Raw genomic sequence first — 26,381 nt, forward strand, 5'->3', positions numbered from 1 at the left:
CATGATGTCCCAGCTGCAAGTGTCAAATCTTATGAAAATAATGCTCCAGCATTGCCACTTAGTTAGCTTTTTCCTTTCCAGCTCCAACTGGTAAGATATTTCCAATACTGATGCCTGATATCTCTCTTGTAAAAAGTCACACAAAATGCAGTAGATTAGCTGGCCAAGACTTAAAATGCAGTGTAACTCATCTCCATGCACTGAATGGTTCTGGTGGTGTGTCTCTGAAAAAAAGTTGAGCCTATATGACTAAAGCTATTTTCAGCAGGAGGGAGCAAAGCATGGCTGTAGGCAGTGTGCTTCCATGCATTGTTTCGCTACCAAATCACTGAAGACTTTGGCACTTCAGCTTTAAGCACAATGACCTAAATAGTCTGAGAATGTATTTTTCTCAAGAAGAATTATATGTGGGTTCAGACTTGGCCTCTGTGTATCATTAAGACTAAAATCTCCTGACCTCTCTGTCAGTCAGCCCTTTCTTATACTTACTAAATCTTCCTAATGGACTTGACTGGGCTTCTTCCCATAGGTGTGGCTCCCCATGAGAAACACTAATAAAGGCAGGAAAGCGACCAGATTTACAGCATGAGACTGGATAACTTGTGCAGCTGCAAAAGTCACTTCAGATTTCAAAGATGTTTGAACTTAAGGACCCAGGATGGAAGATAGGTGAAATATGGAATTAGGTTAACATATGGAATCATAATACTTCAATTTTCTGCATCAAAACATCCTGTGGCAGAGGGGAGCTAAAAGAGGTATGGAGAATGTACAGGACTGTCATGAGGGAAGAAGAGGTTGCAGAGAATCAGAAAATAATAGAACATTTATAAGGAGGAAACAAATAGTGAACCATAGAAAGGAATGTGTATGCATCTAGGAAACAGACAGAGAGACAGAATGGCCTGAAGAACTGAATTCAGTGCAATGGGGTAGGTTTGGAGCAGTCATCCACTAATGAAATAAAGATGCCTTAGAAAAATCCTGTACTTATAAAGGTTCTTTTTCTAGCTGACAATCAAGCTGAAAACCTCAGGAGGAATAAGCTAAAATATGCTCATATGTACCTACCTACCAAGCCTACCAGGTGGGTAAGACCATGATTAGGAGGCTATAAGGGCAAACTGTTGAGCTGCTAGCTCAAAATTAAAAGCTTTTCTCCAATTCCAGAGGTATAATTGTGCTCAAAAAGAAACTGGATAGTGAGGATGGAAAAAGTATCTATTTGTTTTTCACAAACGTGAGTCAATACTGAAGCCTTTTAAATATGTCCTCAGCATACCAGCTCCTTGGCAGCAGATAATAATGAGGCTGCTGAGTAAAATAGTTTTCAGTGGCATTCGGTTTTGTATATATAATGGTTTAAGGTACTGTGGTGCAGAAGACAGTGAGACCACAGTATTATGAGAAAAAAAATCCCAGTGACCAGTTGAGCATTTCCTGTTGGAGTTATTGAAATTCTGGAGGTTGTTGATTTTATCTGTCTTTTTTGTTGTTTAATTGTTTTCTGTCTTAGAATTTGATGGTTTAGAAGCCAACCAAGACCAATTACTTTTTTTGGAAACACTCTTGCTTGGAATTACTTGACCAACATTTATATTTATATACACATAAGGGAAAAAGAAAGAAAACTTCTTAATTTATATTTTTAAATATTCACATATATGTACGCACACACATATATATGCAGTTTCAATTTACTTGAATTTATATATAGTTACGATTTAATGTAATTTATATTATGGCAGTATTACATTATATTTAGTACTCCAGTGTTTATGCAATAGCCTTTTGATGTCTCTTTATCAGGAGTTATGGCAGATTGGGTTGATTCATCACATTCAGTAGATATTCACAGGACTGTTAAGGTTAAGCTAGGGGGGAATAGTGTGCTGACATTGTGCGAATTAGTTAATAGTGCTGGATAGACCTTCAGTTCTTTAACCCATGTTACTATTAAATGAATATGAAAAGCTGTAACTCAGCCATAGTCTTCCCTGGGCTGGAGGTATGTGCATGACTGCATAAGTGAACACATGTAAAATCATACCTGTTATTAATAATGAGTTTTTGGCAGGGTACAGTAAGTTTTAAATAGAATCTGTCAGGCATTGATTTTCAAGAACAGTCTCAAAAGAGGAAAGAGTGGACCCTGCCTTGGCCATGGAATCACAACTACTGCCTCTGCAGTTACTGCAAAGAAAGCATTCCCTGTTGAGCTATATGATTAAGATCTGGGCTTTTTAAAATCTTTTTTTTTTTTTTTTTTTTTTTTTTTTTTTAATTAACAGTTATCTATGATATAGAAAGATAACAGAAAACATAGCTTAATTTCTCTGTCTTTTTCATTTGTAACAAGTTAACAGGCTCCTTGGTTCTGTTGCTTTTATTGCCTATCAAACAGGATGTAAGTATAAGTTATACAGTTTTCCTTCTAGCTAGGTATAATCCTTGGAAACCTGGCTGAGTGACAGACAGCAGTAACTGTTTATGTACTGGCAGAAGTCCCAAGCAGCAAACAAAGCCTTACGGGTTGTTTTATTAAATCCTTTCAACACTGCAAAAGAAATATGGGTTCTACTGAAATTTATGAGAAATTTGCTACTAGGTTCAGGGCAGTCTTGATTTCACTTCTTCTCAATTATCAAGAACAAGTGTGTGATATACAGCCAATTACCTGTTGCCAAATGATCCCAGCAGTGGATTAACTACCCAATCCAAACTACCTGCAGAGCCTTTTAGAGCTAACCTACGATGCACTTTCCCATATGCTTCCAAAACTATTCTGTGTCATACATCCCCTTGCAAAAGATAAATGTTCCTAGGGCAGGATATTCTAAGCTTTAATTATGTTTTGCATTGTCTCCTTTATGTTATAAGATCCAAACAGTCTTATAGATATTTTTATGATGAGGGATTTCTCAATTTTAAATCTTAGGTATTTCTGTCTGGAAGTACTATAATACGTAGGCATTTGGGTTGCAAGAAATAAGTCCAAGTACTTTTGTTTCATTTTTTGCAGTTTTTATTGACATTTCATTTTTCAAATTACAGTTTCTTCTGAATTAGAGCTATTGGGCTTATTTTGTGCTATATTCAAAAGTTTTCTTAAACCATCTACTTGTTGTTTAGAAGGTTAGCTAAGGGAAACAATTGTTTTATCTGGTGCAACTCAGTTGCATAGGTCTACAGTTATGTGGCAAACCCATCCAACAGCACATTCTATCTGCTGTAGGCCACCTTGTCTCCCAGTGGCTGGCTCTCACTGGAGGCAAGTCCTTTGCTAGGGGCTTCAGTAGAGCTGAATTCTGCAGATTGCTCTCCATTACTTCCACTTCCTGCAAAGACAATATAATTAAAATTAAAGTATATGTAATATCTTTGATGCAGCAAGCTAGAAGGTATATCCTTTGTTAATGACACTTTAACAAGAGTCTTTTATGCAGCTGTAAAGGTTCAGGAAGTTATTTTTCTCAGTTGCTATCCATTTGCCAAATTCTGTAGGGTAATGACAGATCACCTAATGGTAATGAATTATCATGCTTCCAGCATTCTTTAAATAACTGCCACTGAAACGCATAATAGTTTGCACTACACCTGTACAAGACCTGTTCTCCTTTTTGTTTGATCTTCTAATACTTGTATACCACGCAGGAAGTGCCATAATGCAGGAGCATTACGGCTTTGTCTGTCTGGAATACAGAAGACCACCAAAACTCACCCCTATTAGCGCTCTTCTTCCATTTGTTTACCTTCTGTGATTTTAGTCTTCTGCCCTATTTCAGAAGTGCAGTTGTCTCTACATGACCAAACTATGCCAAGAATGTGTACTAGTGCTGTTTTTTTAATGTATCCTAGCCAGAGTGCTCTCAGTGCTGCACAGATGTCCCTCATGCTAAAGGAATCTGTTTTTTCAAGGAGATTTCCAAAAAGAAGGTGTGAATAAAATGAGTAAAAGATGAATGCTAACCACAACATTCCTGATTCTGCCTCATCTGAAGTCTGAACTATGAATAATATTGCTGTGTTTGGACTTTTTGCTTGTTTATACGTTGTGTCTCAAAGCTAATGGAGCAGCCTTCAGCTTTGTTAGCATTTGACTTTTCTAAGCCTACAGATGGGGTCAAGTTTGGCTAATTTAGATGTGAAAAGCATGTCTAAATATCCACATTTCAGCACATGTATTAGACAGACAAGATTTTACTCAGGAGGCACTAAAGGTATCTCATTCTGCCCGTTTCTTACACAGGCACTTCTTATTTGAGGAGGACTCATTTTGCTACATGCCAATTAGATGAGTAAGGGATGTGGACTGAATCCCAGTTAACCTGTTTGGGATGCAGTTACAGGCCCCTTATAAAGTGACTCACTGTTATGCAGCGCAGTCACCACACTATGCAAGGGGAATTTTTGCATTCAGACATACTGTCTGAGTATCCATAAACACTCCGGAGTTCCTGTTTTTGCTTGAATTTCAGGTTGTTAACACATTCCTTGGAGAAAGCCATCCACAGCTTTTTTTTTCTTTTCTTTAATGGTCACTCTTCTTGTTTCTGGTTTTGATTATCCCCATGGAAACCATCATGATTTGGTATATAAACCACTTTGGATTCACACTGAAATGGAACCAGTGGAATTCTATTTACAACATCTAAACCTTTTCAAGCACCATCACTTTCAAATTTCCCCTGGTGCACTGCCCTCCAAAATACCAACTTTGTAAACTGGTTTCAGACAATTTCTACAGATTTTTAGAACATCTATGAAAGAGTTATCCGTTACTAGAAAAGTCACTGCCAATACATACAATGAACAATCATTGCATTTATAAAATTACTTTTGGTAAACTATCTTCAGTTTCACCGAAATTCATTTCAGTTATAAGCCAGGAACAAATGACATATTCAATCGTTAAATAATACAGTCTGATCCTATAATGAAACACCTATTTCGACAATATATTTACATAATGGAAAGAAAATTATGGGTAACAGTCCAGTTGGATATATGTACACAACGGATTCTACACTAAGTAGTGAATAACCTAAAAGATATGTAATTTCATCTGTAAAAGACATTCTAGATGTTATAGGCTTTATTCTAGATACTGGAATTTAGAAGTTTAGGGGTCTTTTCATTGACTGTTGGACTGAGGCCTATGGAGCTTTGAGACTTTAATTTGACAATTTTAAAACAAGGCATTTCGTATGGTAGTAAATAGAGGATCAAGAACAGTTCAAGATTCATCGAATTGGTTGAGAATGCATCAGAAGAGACTCTTTCCAGCTTTGCACTTGCATGTGAAAACTGGACTGTTTTAGTAGCCACACCTTTTGCTGCCATGCTTGTGAAATCCATCAACTGGTCATGAGGCACAAATTGCAACCCATGACAACCAAAACTCAACAATTAGACTAGACCATGTATTGTGCAGTCCGAAGCACTATCACAGAGATTTATAATTACTCAAGAGCAGGAAACTGCTCTTTTTTTCCACTAAGTATGTGTTGGAATGGATCTCACAGTAGCTGACTGCCGACTAGTCCCCTCTCCAGAGAGAGTGCCAGGTGCATCAGCCAAAAATGATTTGCAGTATTGCTGTCTCAAGTCTACCATCCAACATAAAGCAAAGATCACATATGATGGCCTGGAAGCACTCCAGGAATGGAAAGTTTGGAGTAGCAGGAGGTAACAATAGAGCAGCAGGGCTTCAGCTCAAGAAGGGAAGTACAGCAAGCTACCCCTGGTGCCAGGAAATGATGAATGTTGATTTAAAATAGTGGCAATGTATATCTGAAGACCATAGTTCTCTTGACTGAACTGACTTGGACACATTTTACAGTCTCACTGAAAGAGATCTATGGGATATTGCAAGTAACAGAATTGTACTGATGGGCTAACAGAACTTTGGCATGAATTTCAGCACAACCTCCCCTAAAAAAGAAGTTGAGGGTGTTTAGCAGTCAGCATCTGAAGTTCATACAATTCTGCTAGCTGAGCTGATGAGCATTAAGATTCTTTTTTTTTTTTTTTTTTTTTTTTTTTTTTTCCATAGGACATTGGGCTCAGCTATTATCAAGAGAGCCATGGCAGAAGTGTCTTAAAGTTACCATCCCATGCTGATTTCTGAAGCCAAAATGGGTTTGATATGATGTCTATTTAAATAGAAATTGTATGAGAAGTCTGAGTATTCCAGGGTGAGAAAAGATTGAAAATGACCATAGAAGCAAAGTGACAAGCCAGCTCTGCTATGAGATTGAATTTAATAGAAGTGAACCATGTGGTTGCATTACCATGGTGCTGAGGCTAAGCAAACACTGGCTTGAAGAGAAGGCAGGGTGTACTCACTTCTGCTTGCTGGGTAACATGTTGACATGTATTTTTTAAACCTTCCTTTAAACCTTACTCTATAAATCTCACACTGTATGACTTACTTGTTTTCCAAAATCTGACTCAACCTAGTGAGCTCTTTTAGAGTGTTTTTTTCTCTCCATCTCTCAATTTTCAACATTTGGCTTTAGCCATTGACAGGGACAGGATATGGAGCTAGACAGACCCTTGGATTGACCCATACATGAATGTTGTGTTATTTTTTCAGTTTGGGCACTTTAAAACCCCCTACATTTCAAAAGCAATCTGCCCTGCTGTATGTTTTCCCATTTTTTAGGGAATTTCCTATAAAGGCTGGGAGTAACCTCTGTCCGTGGTGCTCAGTCAACAGCCTGAGCTGTAACTTCATCTCAGTCCGGCATTACATAGCCAGAATGCTGTAAAATTAAGTCTCAGAAGTTTTAAAAGCTGTACCCAGGACAGTTAAATATCAGAATCAAGGTCTTCAAAGTTGAAGTGTTTTGACCAGCAGAAAACCACCTGGTAGACAAAAAGACATAAAAAGATACCAAGGAACAGATGAAAAGGACTGAAGGAAAAATGTTTAATCCACTTTTGAAGAAATGTAATGATGTAGCTTGTTTCTTCAAAAGGAACATTAATTCTTTGTGTTTGTATTGGAACCACCAGTTTGATGGCTCAGTTCATTTGAGGTAGTCTGTCAAACATTAGAGATACCCTGGGTAGCTTGGTGTTTTGGACAGTACATTTTGTTCACAGAAATGCAACTGGCTCCCAAAGCAGAAAGGGTTGTGACGATGAGTCCTTGGGACATAAAAACAAACAAACAAACAAACAAACAAACAAACAAAAAACACTTGGGACATAAAAATATCTTGAAGACCTCCAAGAACAATTCAAAAATCTCAGCCTGCCAAAAAGGAATGCTTTTTGTTTGCTTTTCTTGACGCTATCCGGATTTACTAACAGCGCACATAAAAAGAAGTATTTATTTACTCATAAATTGAGCATTCAGTACAGAGCAGCAGACTGAAATTGGTCTAAATGTGCTCAAAAAAAGTGAAGAGAATTGAAAGAATCTCAGATCTGCATGGAAATTGATGGCTAAAAGGGAAAACCACAAGGGGTGTAATAAGCACAGCTATAAAAAAAAAAAAAAAAAAAAAAGTGAAATGAACTTATCTAATGTGAAGTCAAAACATAAAGAATCCATAATAAGATGTAGCTAAAACCTCAGTAACAGTGGATAGAAGTTATCGTGTGCCTCTCATTATAGGTATCTCAGTCCTTTCATTTTACCTGCTTCTGATAGACAAAAGAGGTCAGCCTTCCAGTTAAGGTAAAATCTATATTGTAACTTAAAATAAGGAGCAAATCATTAGAAGATATAGCTTCATCAACTTTCTGATTACTACAGGAGGACTTCTCTAGCTCATTAGACAGGACAATTAAACATTATTACAGACTAATTGCTCTAGAAGAAGTATGTTCTGTGTGTCATCTTTCAGTTTTAGGATAGTCCAAAACATGCACCCTGGACAGTGCAAAATGTTTAACCTGTGGAAAGTATTTTTCCACAAATGCTAACAGTACTACAGACAAGTGAAAATGCTAAACAAATAAGTTAGCCTTATTCAATGTCAGGAAACACTTGGCTCACCTGTGGATGCTTTCAGTCTTCTAATATAATCAGACCAAAAGGAACAGTCTGCTTTTTTCAATCCTTTAAGAGTAGGCATTGAAATGGTGAATTCTTTGTAGTTATCTCCATCATCATTTGGCAGAAACATTGGCCAGGGTGGCAGCAGCCGTGACATTTTTCTTGAGAAACTATGAGGATAGTTTGGATTTCTAAAGGGAATGAGAGAAATGACTTTTAGAAAATAATGGCATGAGCAGTAGAATCAGAACAGTAGATCAAGGGTCAAGGAAATGCATATCCATTCTTTCTGACTGGCAGGATTCAAATCCAGCCCAGACTGTTGAATAGTTCATGGTAACTCATCTGACAGTCACTTGTTAGTCTGGTTCACTTCCTAAGGAACAGGTATGCAGGGCTTGTATAGACACAGGCTCATCAGCATCCTCAAGAGCTCTCAGTCCCAGAGCAATCCAACATAATCTAAAGAGCTTGTGAAGCACTAGCTTTCTAGAGATACTTCATTCTCAAGTATGGCCACAACACAGTAAAGCTGAGGGTCTTTCTCATGGCGGTTGGCAAATGTGTTCAGTCTGTCTTTGTGTGCTTTTCCCCTTTTGGTGGGAATAAGGGAAATCTAAACCCAGATGCTTCAGCTCTGAAATCCTAGAACTAGGCTCTGAAACAACATCAAGGGCTTCTAGCCCCAAATATTTAAGTAGATTTTGCAGATGCTCCATGGAAATAAATTTCCTATTACTTCTAAATACAAATCATACTACAAATCTTAAGTATCTACTTGACAGTGTGGCGTAACACTCTTGACCTAAGAATCCTTGGTAGGAATACAAATTGTTAGAGGAAATGGAGGCTACCTGAATGACAGCAGGAACTGAATTAGATTCACTCTACTCTTTGCACCCTCCCCACTCACAGAATCTCTTAAATGTCATGTATTTACCCAGAGTTCACAAAATTGGAGATATACTGCATAATTTGTAAGGAAAGGCTCTTTTCTTCCAGAGTAAATTGTTCTTCATACTTGGGGTAGAATGGCAGTCCAAATGCATATTGAACATCCGGCAAGAGCTCCAGACCGGAACTAAAACAAAGATTACATGAAGATCATTAGCACCATAATTTATTTATTTGGAGGAGAAAGGGAGCTAATTTAATTCAAGAAATAAAGCAATTTTAAAAATAATCAATGACTATTAATAATAATTTTCTGAGTTGTGGCATTTCTTCAATCCAGAATGTAAAGAAAGAGTAAGTGATAACAAGAAGAATTTGCAATTAAAGGTCTTTAACTCATTACTAGAGGAAATTGTGAACAGCAGGGCACATTTGCCAAGTTAACTAGGCATGTAACAGAAAGTCATTTGGATATTGTTTAAATGCCTATTAGTTATTGTACAGATTTTCACTAACATTAAATTCAGAAAGCAGAAGCAAATGGTGACATGGAATCTGGCAGCCAGTTTGGAAGGTTAATTATATTTTATTTCACAAACTTGAAATAAAATCTTGGCCCTTTAACTGGCAATTGGAGATTTTCCATTGACTTCATTGGGGCCACAATTCTGGTCCAAGTCTTTGGATAAAGAAAGATGTAATAGGAGATGTTTATAAAGATTTCTCTTATATATAGTTTTAATCTAATTTCTGGGCTGGCTGGGTGGTTTTGGTTCACACAATCATCTGTTCCCTCCAAGTTTTATATGGCAGTCAAATCAAAACAGCTTGAAATAATCACCTAGATCAAATTTAAGCAAGAATCATTGTTTACTTCCATGTAATAATTAACACATACAATAGGTAATTTTTTAACAATTCAGAGACAAGATTGCCCACAAAAGACAACAACCCTGGCGGGACTTAGTAGCAATTTTACACAACTCAATATTATCATACCCTGTGGAAAAAACAGCAGACAACATTCATTAATAACATTACAACTACTTTATTCTCAACCTATAGATGTACATCACAAATCTGAACAGGATATTTCTGGTCTGGAGTCCATTTGCAATTTTGTATCATGCAGTTAAACAAAGATCCTATTGACTTGGTTAAATGCTGCATGAAAGCAGACAGCATCAGGGGACCTGAGAGAAGGAACAGATGTCTGTGAGAAGAGACAAACAAATCCCAGATCCACTCAAAAGAATTTCATCTGCGGTGGCTGCAGAGGTTGTTGTTGAAAGGTGGCACAACTGAAACTATTTTATCATTGGACGTGAAATGCAGCAGCACTGATCTGACCCAGATAATGTCTCTCACAGAAAAAGGCTTGTATTTCAAACCATCATGGGCAGGTGGACTGCAAGCAAGATGACTTGTTCGCATTTTATGAGTGGTGGCACTACACTCTATTTTGAAAAACAAACACACAACCTTCTAAATGAAATACATCTTTGGTTGTATTTTTCTTAGTCTTATCATAATACCTCAGTAATACTTTGCATCTGGAAAGAGAATTATTCACAGATTATTCACCAAAAAAATGCAGAACTGAAACAAGATTAAAGCATATTTTTCTTCCCCAAATGTTTACAGAAGGGTTAAGCAAGATCATAGTTTAATAATTTTACTTTAAAAATAATCTGCTTGGCTCAATACATTACAGCAATATTTAGTGTCAGTATTGCAGAAAAGGTATTATATACATGAAGGAGCTATTATCTTTTTGATTAAAAATTCACTTTTGAATATAACAGATGGCACAGAAATAGTTTAGCTGGAATAAAGAGACAGGCTTACACTTCTAGGGAAATTGTAGCTGGAGCAAATTTTGCTCTGAATCTAAAATGACTGAGTTAGTAGTGAAACTTCACGCAAAGAACAAATGTGTTATCAGCCTTTGTTTCTAAGGTAACATCTTTTAAAATCATTGCCTAGATTAAAAAACAGAAAGCTCCTAAATAGTTATTTTATTAGGATTGAAATTATTTACTATTCATTTATTATTATTTATTTTATACTTATTTATTTATTTCTATTTACGCATTCATTAGGGCCACAAAAATGATCCATGATGGGATGAAATACCTCCAATACGAGGACAAGCTGAGAGAACTGGGCTGTTCAGCCTGGAGAAAAAAATGTTCCAGAGACCTGATTGCAGCCTCTCCGTATCTAAAAGTGATTATAAGAAAGAAGGGGACAGACCCTTTAGCAGGGTCTTTTGTGATGGAACAAGGGGAAATGGCTTCAAACTAAAAGAGGAGCGATTTTGATTGGATATAGGCAATAATTTCTTTACAATAAGAGTGTTTTTTACAGTAAGAGTGGTGAGGTACTGGAACATGTTGTCTAGAGAAGATGTTGATGCCCCATCCCTGGAGACATTCAACGTCAGGCTGGACGGGACTCTGAGAAACCTGCTCTAGCGTTAGGTGTCCCTGATTGTTGAAGAGGAGTTGGACCAGATGATCATTAAGGGTCTCTTCCAGCTCAGATGATTCTATGATTCTATAATACAAGTATAATAAATGTGTAGGAGGTTTAATACAGAGCACAAACTGGTACAAAACTCTACAATTTCATGGGCTGTTTTCTAGCTGATGGTACCGCATCCTGGCCTGTGAATATCAGTAGTAAGAAGGTGAAGAAGAAAACATAATCTTAAAAGTGGAAAGAAGCACAAATATGTCTGCACAGGTCAGCAGTAGAGTTAAGACAACTGTTTAAGATCTAAATGGTCACTAAATGGAAAATAACAGGGAAACGTTTTACTCTTCCTTCAGACTCTGATCACCATTCACTATTGCCAGAAATGAGCAGCCAAAATGACCCACACAGAGATTTTGAAGTAGGATGTAGTATTTCTGAGCTGAGAGAGATCTCAGTGTAGCAACATGTAGTGACAATATTTTTACTAGAGTGGGACAAAGAGGGGAGTGACAGATAAGCATGTATAGCTTTGCTGCTAGCTCTGCATAGGGGTTGTTCCCAACTGCACTCCTTATACCCCGGGGTTCCACATAGTTGACCTATCAACATCAACTGTAATTGGAAAAATGCAGAGTCCAACAAATGGTAAAGGACAAGTAGCTGAAAGGAAAGACTGCATAGAACATAGGAAAAAAAAAAAAAAAAAAAAAAAAAAAAAAAAAAAAAAAAAGTGTTTTAAAAGTGTTTTTAAGGAAGAAAACTGTATATACACTTAATATAAACATAACTCTAGCTAGAATTTGACTAGAATTGTCAGTAAATTTATTAGGCTAAAAGAAAACAAATCAAAGATTAATATCTGACATTAGTGCTCATACCAGATATTTATTTTTCAGTCTTTTTAGCTGTATTGACCAATAAAAATAGATATTTTAGCCTTCATAAAGTATAGATAACTATCATCAGAATAATTTTCTAATATATATGGTTAAGAAAAAGAAATGCACATGTTGCCATGTTTTTCAATGTGGCTTTTTGCTTTATTTGTTTATTTTATTAATTTCTGCCTGATATCTACACAACAGAACCACAGAAATGGATACAGAAATGCACTGGAGAACACTACACTGTGCTACTATGTGATAGGAATTTAGCTAATGTTTACACTCCAAATTTCTGGATAGTAGTCTCAGACACAGGGGTTGGTATTTGGGTGGTCCTATGTGGATTCAGGAGTTGGACTCAATGATCACTATAGGTCCCTTTCAGCTCAGGATATTCTAGGATTCCATGACTGATTCTATCTTCATTTATACCAACACGTTGGGCCAATTTTCTTCATACTCCTTTATATACAATTTATGTATTCAACATGCTGCCTGTCATGATACAAGCAACGCTTTTTCTACTAAGGCTGCTGTTTTGATGCTGTTTTGTTTGTTTAACAAAAATAAATAAATAAATAAATAAATAATAAAAAATTGATAGGCTTTAGGCAAACATGAAATGGCAGACGCATTTCTTAAGCCACAACTTTTTAACAGTCCTGACCCTTAATAGCACACCTCTGCAGGGCAAATATATATATATGCATAACAAAGGATATATATATATATATATATATATATATAAACAGAAATCTAATGAGCCAATGTAAGCACTGATGTGACCTCTGCAGTTGTGGAGATGCATTTTGTTCTTTGTGCCTCCTCACATTACAAAGTCCTGCCAAACTAAGAGAATGTGAAAAACAGATTAATACTTTTATTTCTTTCTTCTTTTCAGGAAAATCAGGACATATGGAAAAAGCTTAATTCCTAGCAGGATTTAACTGCCAAGTTTATCCCCCTTTGTACCAAAAAGGTCCTATGGATACATGTGATTTGTGAAAGTATCCTGGAGTTTGCTGTGTCTTTTCCATTTGCTTTACTCCAAATACACACAGTGTTCTACTTCACACTGTAAGGCTGTGCCAATGGAAGAATATAAAACTGAAATAGCAGACAATAAATTCAAGAATCTGAAATCTCACACAACAACAACAAAAAGTGGAAAATAATTAATCTTAGTAAAGGAAGGAAGCACTGTTACCATCTTATATGTCTTAAAAAACAGATACAGAATTTAGCCTGGAAACTTCTGTATTAAAAAGCCAATAATAAGCATGTTGACACTTCTGTGTATTTTGGGGGTTTGGTATGCTAAATGAATGAATGGATTTCCTTAAAAAGTGTATGTGTTCATCCAATGCCCAGAACATCAAGAAGGGTCTCACTAGATACATGGACTTCAGGTTAATCTACTAGACTACATTTTCTGGGAACAGCACATGCTATTGCAGCACATACAGTTCCAAAATAGCTTTATACTTTTCTGAGTCTCTTAGCTGAATTTTTCTTAACTTGAAACTTGATTTTTGATGCTTCTGAGCTTGGTGCTTTGCCTTTGTATATCTATGGCTAAACTCCAACATCAGATCCAAGTTCTGAAAAATCTGCTGAATGATAAAGGTCCCTAAACCACTCTGTGGGAAGAAAAAACAAGTTCTCTAGGCCTCAACCCTTCAGCAGCACAGACACTGTCTAAAGACTTGAGAATGATGTGGCTGAATCAGCAAAAGGGTATTTTCATAGCTGCTGCAAGCATAATGCAACAAATAAGGCAAGAGGGAAAAGAAACAATTCCAGCAAGAACATCAAAACAATAACTTGTAGGAGATAAAAGGGAGGACAACTTTATAGAGAATGGTAGCAAGCTTTTGTGGCAGCAACTATACTACCCGAAGTCACAGTGGCACCTGCCCAGCTATGGAAGCAGCAGGCATTGCATCTATTCTTTTTACTACCTCTGTGTTTAGATGAAGTACTTTGAAGTCCAGAGATGCACATTTCTGCTTGCATTAATATCTTTATGTTCAGCTCTGGCCCCCTGTATATTGCTACTCATGGACAAATAGCTATTTTCATGGGTAGATCCTCCCATGGATAATGCATAATGGCCAGACTAAGGCATCACAGAGTATACTGCCAGGGAAATAGCTATTACAAAAGCAGAAGAGTAGAAAATGTCCTTTATGTAAAGTGATATTAAGGCCAGCGAGAATTTGTACAGCATACCTACTAAGAAGAAAATGAAAATATTTCGCACAGTTAATAGGTTTGAGCCCATTAACTATCTGAAGTATTAAGTATGGGAAACATAAACTATGTTAAATATTAACTGAGAGAAATACATATATATGTATATGTCTGTCTGTCTGTATGTATATATTAATCAGTCAGGAACTGTCATCTTCAGAATTATGGGAAACATATTAAGTGTCACGGAAATCCAGCCAGCTATGTTCACCTTGGCATAGAGCAGTCTTTTAACAGTTCACATCAACATATACAAGAGCATATAGTCAGGAGGTGGAGACAGCCCCAACTAAAATGACTCAAAATGGGCAGCAGCTTATAAATCTTGGAGGATTCTGTCTGGTGTACAAGTTAACAAAAGCTTGTATGACACCTATTATGGTAAAGTTAACAACTAAAAAAAAAAAATCAAGAGAGCCTCTTGAAGTCTCAGTTTAGACCCTCCCAATGATAATGATGATGTTTTGCTGATGATCTTGTCTCCTTAGTGAGCAGAGCACTAAAATGTATCCATCTTCTTTAAGACTGCACATTTGGCACTACAGTGTGACTTGGAAACTATGCATTTCTGGAAAGCAGTGATGCTTCGTATCCCAGTAAAATGCAACAATCACCCAGAAATCTCTTCAAGGGTTAAAAAGGCAAGTCATTGTACAGTTAATAATATTATCTCTGTCAAAACATACTTCTCCTATCACATATTTCTTTACTGTAACCAAAACTTCAGTTTTCCCCACTAATCTTAGGCAGTGCTGAGCAGCCACATTCCTCCTGCAGTTTAGAATAACTGTTTACTCCAAGGCCTAAATGTTTGCAGGAAGAGTGAGAGAAAACAGCATCTGGGTTACATATATTTTCGCCACAGATCATTAACGCAGGAGCTGGCTACACATCCAGCTTTATTCAAAGAGGAACTGAAGACTAAAGCAGAAACAGTGTCATGCCAAGCTTGGGAGAGTGTGACGATGTGGAAGGAGTTATTTTGCTCTCTGAAAGATCAGTTTGTCTTTATGACAAATGTCAGTTTATGGCCTTACGTGATTTTCCACATATGTCATAGACATCAGTGTGGAGTGTGATGTTTAGTCCTGACCATATATGTCTGAGTGTATGCCTGTACATTCTAGAAACATCCATTTGTCACATGAACTTTTGCTAATGGATATCTACTGCTAAAACAGTTTAAAACTGTTTAATAACTTTTGGTCTACTTCACATCATTCCAGTTAAGTTTGTCTTCACTGGATGACTTCTTGTCCCTTTTGTTTATCTTGCTGTGAATTATTAAGAGACTGCTCCATGTGAAATGAGAGGAAATACCAGTATTTTTCTTCTCTCCATTTTAACTCTTTCTTCTGTTATGCATCTGGGGGACACACATAAAGGTGTAGAGAGGTGACAGAGCCTAAATTGAAGAATGTGCAATATACATGCTCTATACTTTGCAGGAGCCTAGTAAGTGAATGGTCATTTCCACAGTCAAAATATTTTATCTGAGGGTAAATAGTTTTCCATTGCTGCAATTATCTGAACCCATTCCAATACCCCTGTGACGCAGTTAGTAGTCATAGATAATTTGTATTACTATCATTATCATCTTTATAATATAGGCAGTGAGAGAAACGTCCATATCTTGTGTAAACTGAGATCACAAGTAGAATTTAGACACTGAAGACTAAAAAACCATTTCATCTGTTATGCTGTCCTATGGATGCAATGCTATAGAAGTTTACATTTTTACAAACAGAAGTCAGAGCAAACCTAGATGTGATCCAGCATCAAACAAATACCTCTGAGTGATCAGAAGATCTAATAAAGTAATGGTCCAGCTACATTCACTGAGGAGTGAATTTATACCTACTACATGCAAAACATACTGTTTGTTTTTGCATATATTAACACAAAGAAATGGCTGCATTAGTGTTCTCCTCTTGATAAATGCCATAGTCTGAACGTTGGCAGTGTCTCAGATTCAATTCTCACCTCTCCTGAGGAGGTTCAAACCACACAACCTACCTTCTAGATTAAGCTGTTACTCTGCCTGTGTTCCTCATCTTACAGAGAGTCGTGATTTTCAAGGAAGAACCTGAGAACTGGCAGGACTTGCTATCCTGATGGTTATGAACATCTCTTGGGAATCAGTAACATGGATGATGTATCCCTGTCTAGTAAATTCAACTTGAAGATTGTTTCATGTACATCATCATGGTAATCCCATAGGGCTAGGGAACATCACCCCTTATGTTCCCATACACTACATTTTGTCAGTCTTAGATTACTGAGGGTTTCTCACAGTTTTTAGCCACTCTTTCATGAGAAGCAACTAACCTCTGCAGCACTGCTACACTGGCATGCACTGAGGCTGCTGGAAAGCATGCTATGCACGTTTCCTATATAGAGGGAAGGATACCATGGGGAGAAGGAAAGAGGTCAGTCACATGATGAAAATGGGATAGAGAATAAGGAAGGAGTCATTTAGGAATGAATGTCAGTAATGTTTAAATAGAAAACTTGGAGTATATTCAGCAGCAGAACTAGTGAGTTGTCTTTGGGAAATCTGTCATTTGTGAAACAGAAGCCCTATGGAAAACAAGGGTATCAATTCATAAGCAGTCAGGCTGTACTATCAAAAGAGGCCTGTTGGTACATAAACAACATACATTCTACAATTTATTTTTTAAATGCTTGGATTTAAAACTAAGATGATCTTATTTTAACAAAATTAAGTATGAATAGTAAATAATAAATATTAAATAATATTTTAAGTAATAATAAATACATATTTTTAAGAGAGTTATGAAAAAGTAAACTAACAAATTTAGTGCTAAAATTTAAAATAATTAGCTTAAAAGACCACTAACAATGTAGATATTACTGAAATGCATAGCTAAGTCCTACATAAATTATTATTTTCCTGGAGAGGTGAGTAACAGGAGCCCAAGAGACATTTTAATAGACAGAAGAGGAAATCCTTATCCATTCAAAATCACTGCATCAAAATCAGTGACTTTCAGTTGCAAAATGACTTTCATTTCTGTTCAAATAAGAGGTTATGTCTGATGGCTGCATCACTATCATTCTCCAAACCAAGAGGAAACTTGCTAGCTTATTTGCAAACACATCTTTTCTTTCTGTGTGGCTGGATTTTTGGCATTCCATAGCTCAGCTCTATTTGCAGCCTTGTAAAAGTCACTTATCTGAGCCTCTCAGTAGCCAAACAGAGTACTGTGAACATTCCCACTGGAGCTGCCAGAAAAATAATGGCTCCCCAAGGATAAAGTTCTTTTCTGCTAAAAAGAAAGCGAGTCTGTGTTACCACAACATAATGGCCTTCATCTGTAACCTGGATCTTGGCTGGCTTTTTTCAAGTGCTTTTTCACTATGCTATCAAGAAAGGAAAGAAATGCATAGTTTACAGGCAACTTCTCAGTATCAAATGGTGCCAGTAGGAACGCACTGTCCCCTCCCTGAGCCCTTCTAAACAATTGTGGCTCCTCACCTCTTCAGAGAAAGCCTCAGAAAACAGAAAGGCTCTCAAAAACCTTCTTTAGACAAATAATCAGGACAGTATGGAGTGCAGGGGGTGAATACTGCTCCCTCCTAAGGACACACTTAGCAGATCCCTTTTGTTAAGCAGCCCGGTGGGCTTTGCTGCTCATATGTGGAGGGCTATGAAAGCGGGGTACCAGGAGGTACACAGCACCCAAAGGGCTAACCACTGGCCGCAGACATCATAATCTCATCCTGACTTCTATGAGGGTCTGGATTTGAATAAAGCTACCACTTAGATCTTTCATCTCAAAAATGATGCAACTTCTGATAAATTTTCAAGCAAGCTGCTAACACGAAGGCTGACATGGAGCTTCCGTCTGCAAATGCTTCTCATCAAAAATATTTTCTCTCCCATGAGACAGTCTGCTGCCTGATTAGAAGTCACAATGCTAGAGCAGGAAGGAATAAATGCCAGAGCCTGACCACAATGAAGGCCATCCAGCATAGTTGTAGTGCAGCTGCTCTGACTTCAAAAGGGGGCAGTATTAAATTGGTGTTCAGTTTTACCCCATTTATCTTGAGATTTGTGAACTCCAGGTGACTTAGAACACATTCTGGTTCTTTGTGGAGGATTAATCAGCTGCAAAGAAGAAATCTGAAATGCTATCTGGAACTGGCAGCACTAGAACAGTAGAATCATTTGAGTTGGAAGAGACCCTTGAAGGTCAACTAGTCAAAATCCCTGCAATGAACAGGGACACTTACAGCTATATCAGGTTGCTCAGAGCCCCTTCCAGCATGACTTTGATTGTCCTCGGGGATGGGACATCCACCTCCTCTCTGTGCAACCTGTTCCAGTACCTCACCACCCTTATCCTAAAAGCGTTTTTCTTATATCCAATCTAAATCTCCCCTCTTTTAGTTTGAAACTACCTCTTCTTGTCCCTTCACAATAGACTCTGCTAAAAAATCTTCCTTTCGATATGGAAAGGCTGCTCTTGGGTTTCCCCAGAGCCTTTTCTTCTTCAGGTTGTACAACTCCAGCTCTCTCAGCCTTTCCTTGTAGGGTAAGTACACCATGCCTTAGGGTAGGTAAGCTGGAAAAGCAAAACCTAACTTAGACATCTAACATGAAGTGCCTGAGTTCCGAAACATCAGTCCTAAAGAGTCAACAGGAATAATCTATAAGATCCCAATCCTAATCCTCCTTTGTTAATCTGAATTGTTCACTTGAGGTATCTACACTTCTTTTCTTTTACTCTACAGGGTGCTCAAACAGAGCCACGTTTTGGCAAAGTCTAAATCTGAGAAAAACAAACAAATAAAGAAAATCCATATTTCCTTACCTGCTTTCTGAGGAGCTTGCAGGCACGTGGTACATGAAGACATTTCCTCTGGAGTTAGCAGCCCAGTGACTGGCCATGTTTATGATAGGACATGTGATAAACTGGTCACTGTTTAAAAAGGAGGAGTGGGAAACAGACATGATTGTGTGACAAAACCAAACCAACCAAACAAACAAAAAAACGCCCTTATATATATATGTGGTATAGGTATATACATATATATACCTATATTGATATCCTCCTTTAAATCTTCCAAAGTAGCTCATATCTCTGCCATCAGCTGTATTGAAACAAACCACATTTACTCTGTGAGCCCCATACAAACTAGGATTTAGTCTATCTACAGTTGCACTTTAATGGAGTGTTGAACAATACTGATGATATTAATACACATAATCAAACATAAAATGAGACAAAAACTTTCCCTTTTTAGTCTAGTTTATGGGGGCTCAGGCTGGCAGTACTAAAAGTCACCATGTAGCATGAATAGGTTGCAGTCTTGTCTAGTAAATAGACATTTCCTGGGTTAAGGATCATTGATAACACTTCAGCATTTGAATCTGTCTGATTTTTTTGTGTAGAATTTCTAGAGCTGGCATAGGTAAGAGATCCCTATTGAAGATGTACTGCATGGCTCAGAAATAGCTGGTGCAGCTGCATATTTGGAAGGGAAAGGTTAAACAAGAAGAGTGCAGTGAGACAGTGAAATGATTCATCTGGGCATGCAATACAAAGGTATGAGTGAATGCAAATATATGTAAACCTTCCTAGCTGCCATTGCCCACAGAAGAGAGGCTGGAAGTCTATGAGGTGGAGTGAATGTTAACTGGAAAGAGTTCAAGAGTTTTAACAGAGGCAGTCAAACAGAGCCGGACACCTTACTGCATGATACTTAATTGTGATTCCTCAAGGCAACATCATACATACAGAAGTGTATCACCATTTCTCATTTAAAATGCACAAAGAGACTCGAGGATACTCTTTGGGTATGTATATATCCATAAATGCATGAGTACACACACAAATGTATCTGCTGCAGAAGTGGGAGGTTTCCATTCACAGACCAGTGACTCTGAAGCACTAGTTGTTCCTTCAGACTTGATGAGTAAAAAAAGAATGACTGGTGGCAAGAAGTAACAGTGCCAGAGAAGCATAAAAACACATTGCTATATTTAGCTAATACAATTCTGCAAGCCACGGGTTGGGTAGCTATTTTGGTTCTGTAGTTTATTTTAAGCTCAACTCTGAGACCACAAGTTATGGGCTGGCTGACCACAATGTTCTTTGACAGTTATGGTTGACAACACCCATATGAAATGAAAGCTACCATTCTTCACATACCTACCAGCACAAGTTTGTACACGAGAAAACTGCATCTGAAAACTGTGGAGGGCATTAGCTCTCAAGAAATGCTTTGATATACATAGGAATGACCTGCTTAATTACAACATGAAGCAAATGACATTTTAAACTGTTTCTAATTTGGTCTAATTTGGTGCTGCAGAAGAAAGGATAAACCAGCTATTCTGGGCAAATTAAAAAACGAACTACCACAGAAGGAGGTGCCTATTTCTTAACAGGCATGGGATACCATGGGATACCAGATTATTAAAAAAAAAAAAGTGAAACCCATTTTATAGAAGAGAAAAAAAGCAGAGAATTGTAGCTAAAACAATTTTAAAAGTGGAAATGTTTTAAAACCATCAGATATGCGCAGCATAATTCACAAAAAGCACTTTGGTTGCTTTCTCTCACTTCAGAAATCTGTTAAATCTTGAAGTAATAACTTGCTGATATAGAATGTTTTCTGAGGAAAATATGTATGCTGGTGGTAAGCTTTTTGTTAAAAACAAAATCCAAAAGGTTTTCCCTCTTCTATATGCAATACTGATGTAGTTGACTATAATTCTGTAAAAAGGAGAAGGATTTATCATCAGATGTCCTGATTTCACTTCTGATTCTCATGCTTGCTCGAAAAGACTCTAAGCCAATCACTTCTTTTCCTAACAAAGCCATTTGCTTCATGTTGTAAATTGGAAGGTAATTCCTGTGTTGATGAGGCTGAGAGCCAGAATTGCTCTTTGTATAGCAGACCCCTGCTGCAAACAAGTGTGCAAGCTGCTACAGCTTTGCAAAGGTCAATGTCTGCAACTATGCTGAGCGGTGGGCTGAACGTGGATGACCAAATGTGACAGCCCTGCATTAGAACAGCTCCATATGGAGGTTATATCTGCACAGGAAGGTCACAATGTAATAATTGTATCCTCTTCTTGGGTAAACGTTGCACAGTGTAAGACTTGAGGAAAGGCACACAGCTCAACCCACAGCCCTCTGGCTTGCTTATGCTGTGACCTCAATGCACCAGCACACCTGGACCACCCAGAAGCCTTCCCCAAACAGATGTAGTCTCTGCTATCTTGGATCAGATGTTTCCAAGTGAATCTTGGCTCCACTCTCTGCTCGCTGAGGCTCCCCTGGAGCAACAGCCTGCCATCCTAATGGAGGACAAAGACCTACTGAAAGCAAAGTCTTGCCTCTAAAGTCTTGTAGAGATACCCATGGTGTGGCAGAAAGCTTTAGTGCCATGAGTGCCTTAGATTCTTAACACAGCTGAGCAATGAGTTGTTCAAACCAATTGTTTTCCAGAGCTGCTGGACCCTGGAGCCATCCAGGTAGTCTCTGCCTGCAACATCTCTGCTGATATTCAATCACATTACAACTATTTCCATCAAAGAGGCTGGGAGGCACTTTGAGTCTATGGTGTATCCTGAGAGATCAAATAGGATAAGAGCCTGAAATCATGCTTTCTCCTTTCACCTCTTCAAAGAGACCATGTGTCCATACATAAGTCTTGCATTGCCTAATTCTCTCACCATGGGAAATCATGTGTAAAGGGAGTAAAAATGCTGGTTTTAGACATTATGCAACCACTGTACACTGGCACAAGTGATTGCACAAGAGTCAAAGAAACACATGAATAAGACAAAGGGAATTCTTCTGCCATGGATAAAATGAATATTAGCTATGAACAGAACTATGCTGAGAGCCACTTTCATTAACATTCACAAACCGCTTTATGTGTAGGAAGCCTGTCATGGTGAAGACATGTATTTTACTGGTATCATAATAGAAAACTTCATGTAATTGCTGAAATCAATGTATTCAGATTTGACCCCCTAAAAAGATAGCACTCACCTAAACAACCACTTAAAATAATAATAATAATAATAATAATAATAATAATAATAATAATAATAATAATAATAATAATAATAATACACTGATTTTCAACACATATATTTCTGCAATCTACGACACTTTAATGTCTTCAAACTTCTGAAGAGTAAAAATAGCAAATAACTGTATAATTAGGAAAGTATGTAAAATTTCTTTGTATTCCCTGTCACAGGGATGAGAAGACTCAAGGAATAATTGATGAAGAATTTGCAGATACCTACGACATCTTTGATATGAAAATGTAAATAAGAAGCATTAGTCATTTGAATCCAATGTACAGTTCTGGAAAACCTTCTCAACCTTTTCACAAGGGATAAAAGCCACTTGCATTCCTTTTGTTATTGTTATTGGAAGCTTTGTGGAAAAGAAAATATAGCCCACTTTCTATTCACTTGCATAAGAATTTATCATGTTATTCCGAATATAAATGCATGCTGGAGATAAACAAAACAAACCTTCCTTAACCCCAGTTATTACAGTTATCATAGGATGAGTTTGTGCTTCTTACCGGGTGGCATTTTCCAAAGCCCTGGAAAACGATGAATAATCATCAGTTGAATGTTCAAGGGAGTAATACCATGTAGCTGCATCTTCAATGAACAAGTTGGAGTCTTCTCCTCCAAGAGAATTTTGCAGAGCTTGATAAAAGGCCGTTTTGCTGTCGGTTCTTCCTTGACTTTCTTCAAATTTCTGAGAACAAAACAAATGGAATTTGCAAACAAAATCAAAATATTTGTTGTTGTTGTTGCTGTTTGTTATTTTGTTTGTTTGTTTGTTTGTTTGTTTGTTTTATGGAACAATATGGGCTTAGATCTCCCTCTAATGGAGTGAGTTATCTTTACCATGACCCCTGATTTAGGGGACAAAGTAAGGGACAGTCCTCCCTTTACTTTCCCAGGAGCAAACAGAAAAATTGACTTCCTTAGTACATAACATAGGACTGAATCACTAAGCTGGTAGATCCAAGTTGTAGAAATAGTTTTGGTGAGTTTTGGTGCCTAGAAAGAAGTATGTTTACTGTAAAGTCTTTATTTCAATACCTGCTTTAGCCATGGAAGAGAAATCACTCTGCTCCATGACTCAATGGAAGTAGCAGCTATAATCTCAGAATTTATAACTCCTGTTCCTTTCAGAGAGTGAAAGTCCATATATATGAGTTTGAGAGACTGAAACCTTGCCTGCCATACAGTCATTTTCCCCTCTCTCTGCAGAATTACTGATAGCAGGGGATTGTCACCTATGGCAAACTGTTCACCTGACCCTATTTTTAACAAAGCTAAAGACTGCTGGAAGTTTTCAACACATCTTTCTTTGAGGAAGTTTTTGTCGTATTAATTTAGACTTCTCACTTTTCACCTCTTTTTAAAATTATTTTTATTTTTTTCCTTTTTGGTGGAACTTATTTCAGCTTAAACAGAGCAACTTCCTGAAAAAAAAAAAAAAAAAAAAAAAAAAAAAAAAAAAAAAAAAAAAAAAAAAGAAAAGAAAACCACACTGCTCCTTTCTAACAAGAACACCTTGCAGGTGCATGCTGGCTGAAATTTAGTAGTAGAGTGCCAGAGAGAAAGATCTAATAAACCACCTGTATTATTGTGGGCAGCCAGTCTGAAGCAAAATATAATGGTGTCTGCCCAGACCAGTTACCATAATGCTTTACTGAATGCATTATTTCGATGGCCTGCAGCTGGTTTTCATCATGCAGCTAGAAGGTCTTTCCACAACCCTACACAGAAAGTACAGAAGGAATAATTACTTTTCAACAGATTCACAGAAATGAAAGATGGAAAATTAGATTCCCTCTGCTGAGGCCTAGGCCTGTCTTTACCGACGTGCTTTAATGCTTTGTGCAGTTTGATTAAATGACTTTACAAGGGATTTGAAAACACTACCAAATATCTCAGGGTCCAAAAAGATCTTGGCAATTTTCCTTGTATCTGTAATAAATCCTTCTTTTGCTAGACTTTGGCCCATGCAAACTGAAAAGAGTCATGTGGTGCCAGTTTTAGTAACATGGCTGTAATCCGAAAAAGATCAGCAACTGACAGATGACACGTCATTTCGTCTGCACAAATGCTGCATATGAAACTGCATAGTGCACTTGTCTGCAAAATCATTCACTTTGCATACAGCATGGAGACTTTTTTTTTTTTTTCCTGCAAGAAATGGAAATTATCACCAAAGAGCTGGCTGCAAATCCACAGAATTCAGAATCAAGCTTTTCATTGGCTTTGGTAGAATTCAAGTCAGGTCTCTAATATCCGGTGGAAACACTGCTGCTGTCTAAATAGGAATCTCTCATTTGGTGACTGAGACTGCAGGATTTGGCTAACAATTGTGGTTAAACAACACGCACTCTTCTGTGTCAATGCAGAGTCGAAGCTCTTAAGTATAAAGTAAATTTAATCAACTTTCCTGCTTCTATTTTATTTCATAGAAACATAGAATCACAGAACCATTTGAGTTGAAAGGACCCTTAAAGGTCATGCAGTGCAGCTCCCCTGCAATGAAGAGGGACATCTACAGCTCTATCAAGTTGCTCAAAGCCCTGTCCAGACTGACCTTGAACATCTCCAGGGATGGGGCATCCATCCTCTGGGCAATCTGTTCCAGTGCCTCACAACCCTTATCCTACAAACATTATCCTTGTATCCAATCTAAATCTTCCCTCTTTTAGTTTGAAACCATTTGCTCTGGGAACTGATTATTCACTGCCTAATCAACTATTAAGCCTCAAATGTCACGGTTCAAAAATGCAAAGAATGAGGTGGATTATCACACAATGCATGAGGAACAACTTGCCATGAAGTGTTGTGGATATCAGAACTGTTGAAGGTGAAATCTCATGAAGAAGCTAATAGAAAAGTAAAACATAAATTGACAGTCAGAAAATACAGAGACCAATTCCGGTTAGGATGTCTCTTAACTATGAAGTACTATGGGTTCAGAACATGTAGCAAAAGTATCATATTTGCTCATATATTCTTACAAACATCCAAGTCTTAAACACTGATAAAAACGGTGTTCTGTGCTAACTGGGACTTTGATCTGACTCGGTGTGGTTGCTTCTAGGATTTTACTGTGCTTATGTACTAGTTTCTGTAATCTTCAAAATGCCCTAGAAATTTTTGGTGACCTTTCTCAGCAATCAGTGCTAACTGAGCGGGGTCCATGCAATGTGATGTGTCAACTGACAGAGGCAGAACCAGATAAAAATAGGACTGGCATCTGTAAAACACCTTGAAATTTTCAACCAGCACTAACATTGCACATTTTGAAATACAATGTTTCAAGCGTTGATTTGGCCTCTATAAAATGTATTTTAAACATCTGACTTAACATGATTACACCAGTCAAAACAATACAGTCAAAACACATGAAACATTAAAAAGACAATGTATCTTAATTGTTCAGAATTTTATTCAATTTGACCAGTTTTCCATGTTCAAAAAATATTCCCCATTAGAAATTATATGGCCAAGGAACAATTTTCAAACAGCTGCTACCTGATTAGAAGAAACAGCTGCACATTATGTAAAACAATTTACACTGCCAGCCTCTAAAGAGGCTGAGTTGTAGTGGGGTTTTCAATACTTTTTAAATAAATAGGTAAGAAAATAATTAAAGACAGCAGACACATTGCTTTCCACTGCTCTGGTGATGCAAAGCAGTCATAAACATTGCCTAAAGAATGAGCTAAAAGATTCTAACTGTTCTTTGTGCAGTATGGCTTTTGGAGCATTTGAGTGAGCCTGGCCCAGTATTTCATTTAAAAAGAAAGAGCAG

At 37.5% G+C, this 26,381-nt stretch overlaps 1 protein-coding gene across 1 annotated transcript in view; it reads right to left on the reverse strand.

Moving 5' to 3' along the window:
- Positions 1–3,018: 3,018 nt before the first annotated feature.
- TG (thyroglobulin) overlaps positions 3,019–26,381 on the reverse strand; it is a 140,587-nt gene continuing 117,224 nt past the window's right edge. Inside the window, exons 44-48 of the mRNA XM_072328656.1 lie at positions 23,107–23,288; positions 19,362–19,469; positions 8,952–9,092; positions 8,012–8,202; positions 3,019–3,338 (exon numbers count right to left, since the gene is read on the reverse strand). Of these exons, the coding sequence (XP_072184757.1) occupies positions 3,223–3,338; positions 8,012–8,202; positions 8,952–9,092; positions 19,362–19,469; positions 23,107–23,288 (738 nt within the window). The 3' untranslated portion in view covers positions 3,019–3,222. The remainder of the gene's footprint in view (positions 3,339–8,011; positions 8,203–8,951; positions 9,093–19,361; positions 19,470–23,106; positions 23,289–26,381) is intronic.

Source organism: Excalfactoria chinensis, chromosome 2, assembly GCF_039878825.1.
Source record: "Excalfactoria chinensis isolate bCotChi1 chromosome 2, bCotChi1.hap2, whole genome shotgun sequence".
NCBI lineage: Eukaryota > Metazoa > Chordata > Aves > Galliformes > Phasianidae > Excalfactoria > Excalfactoria chinensis.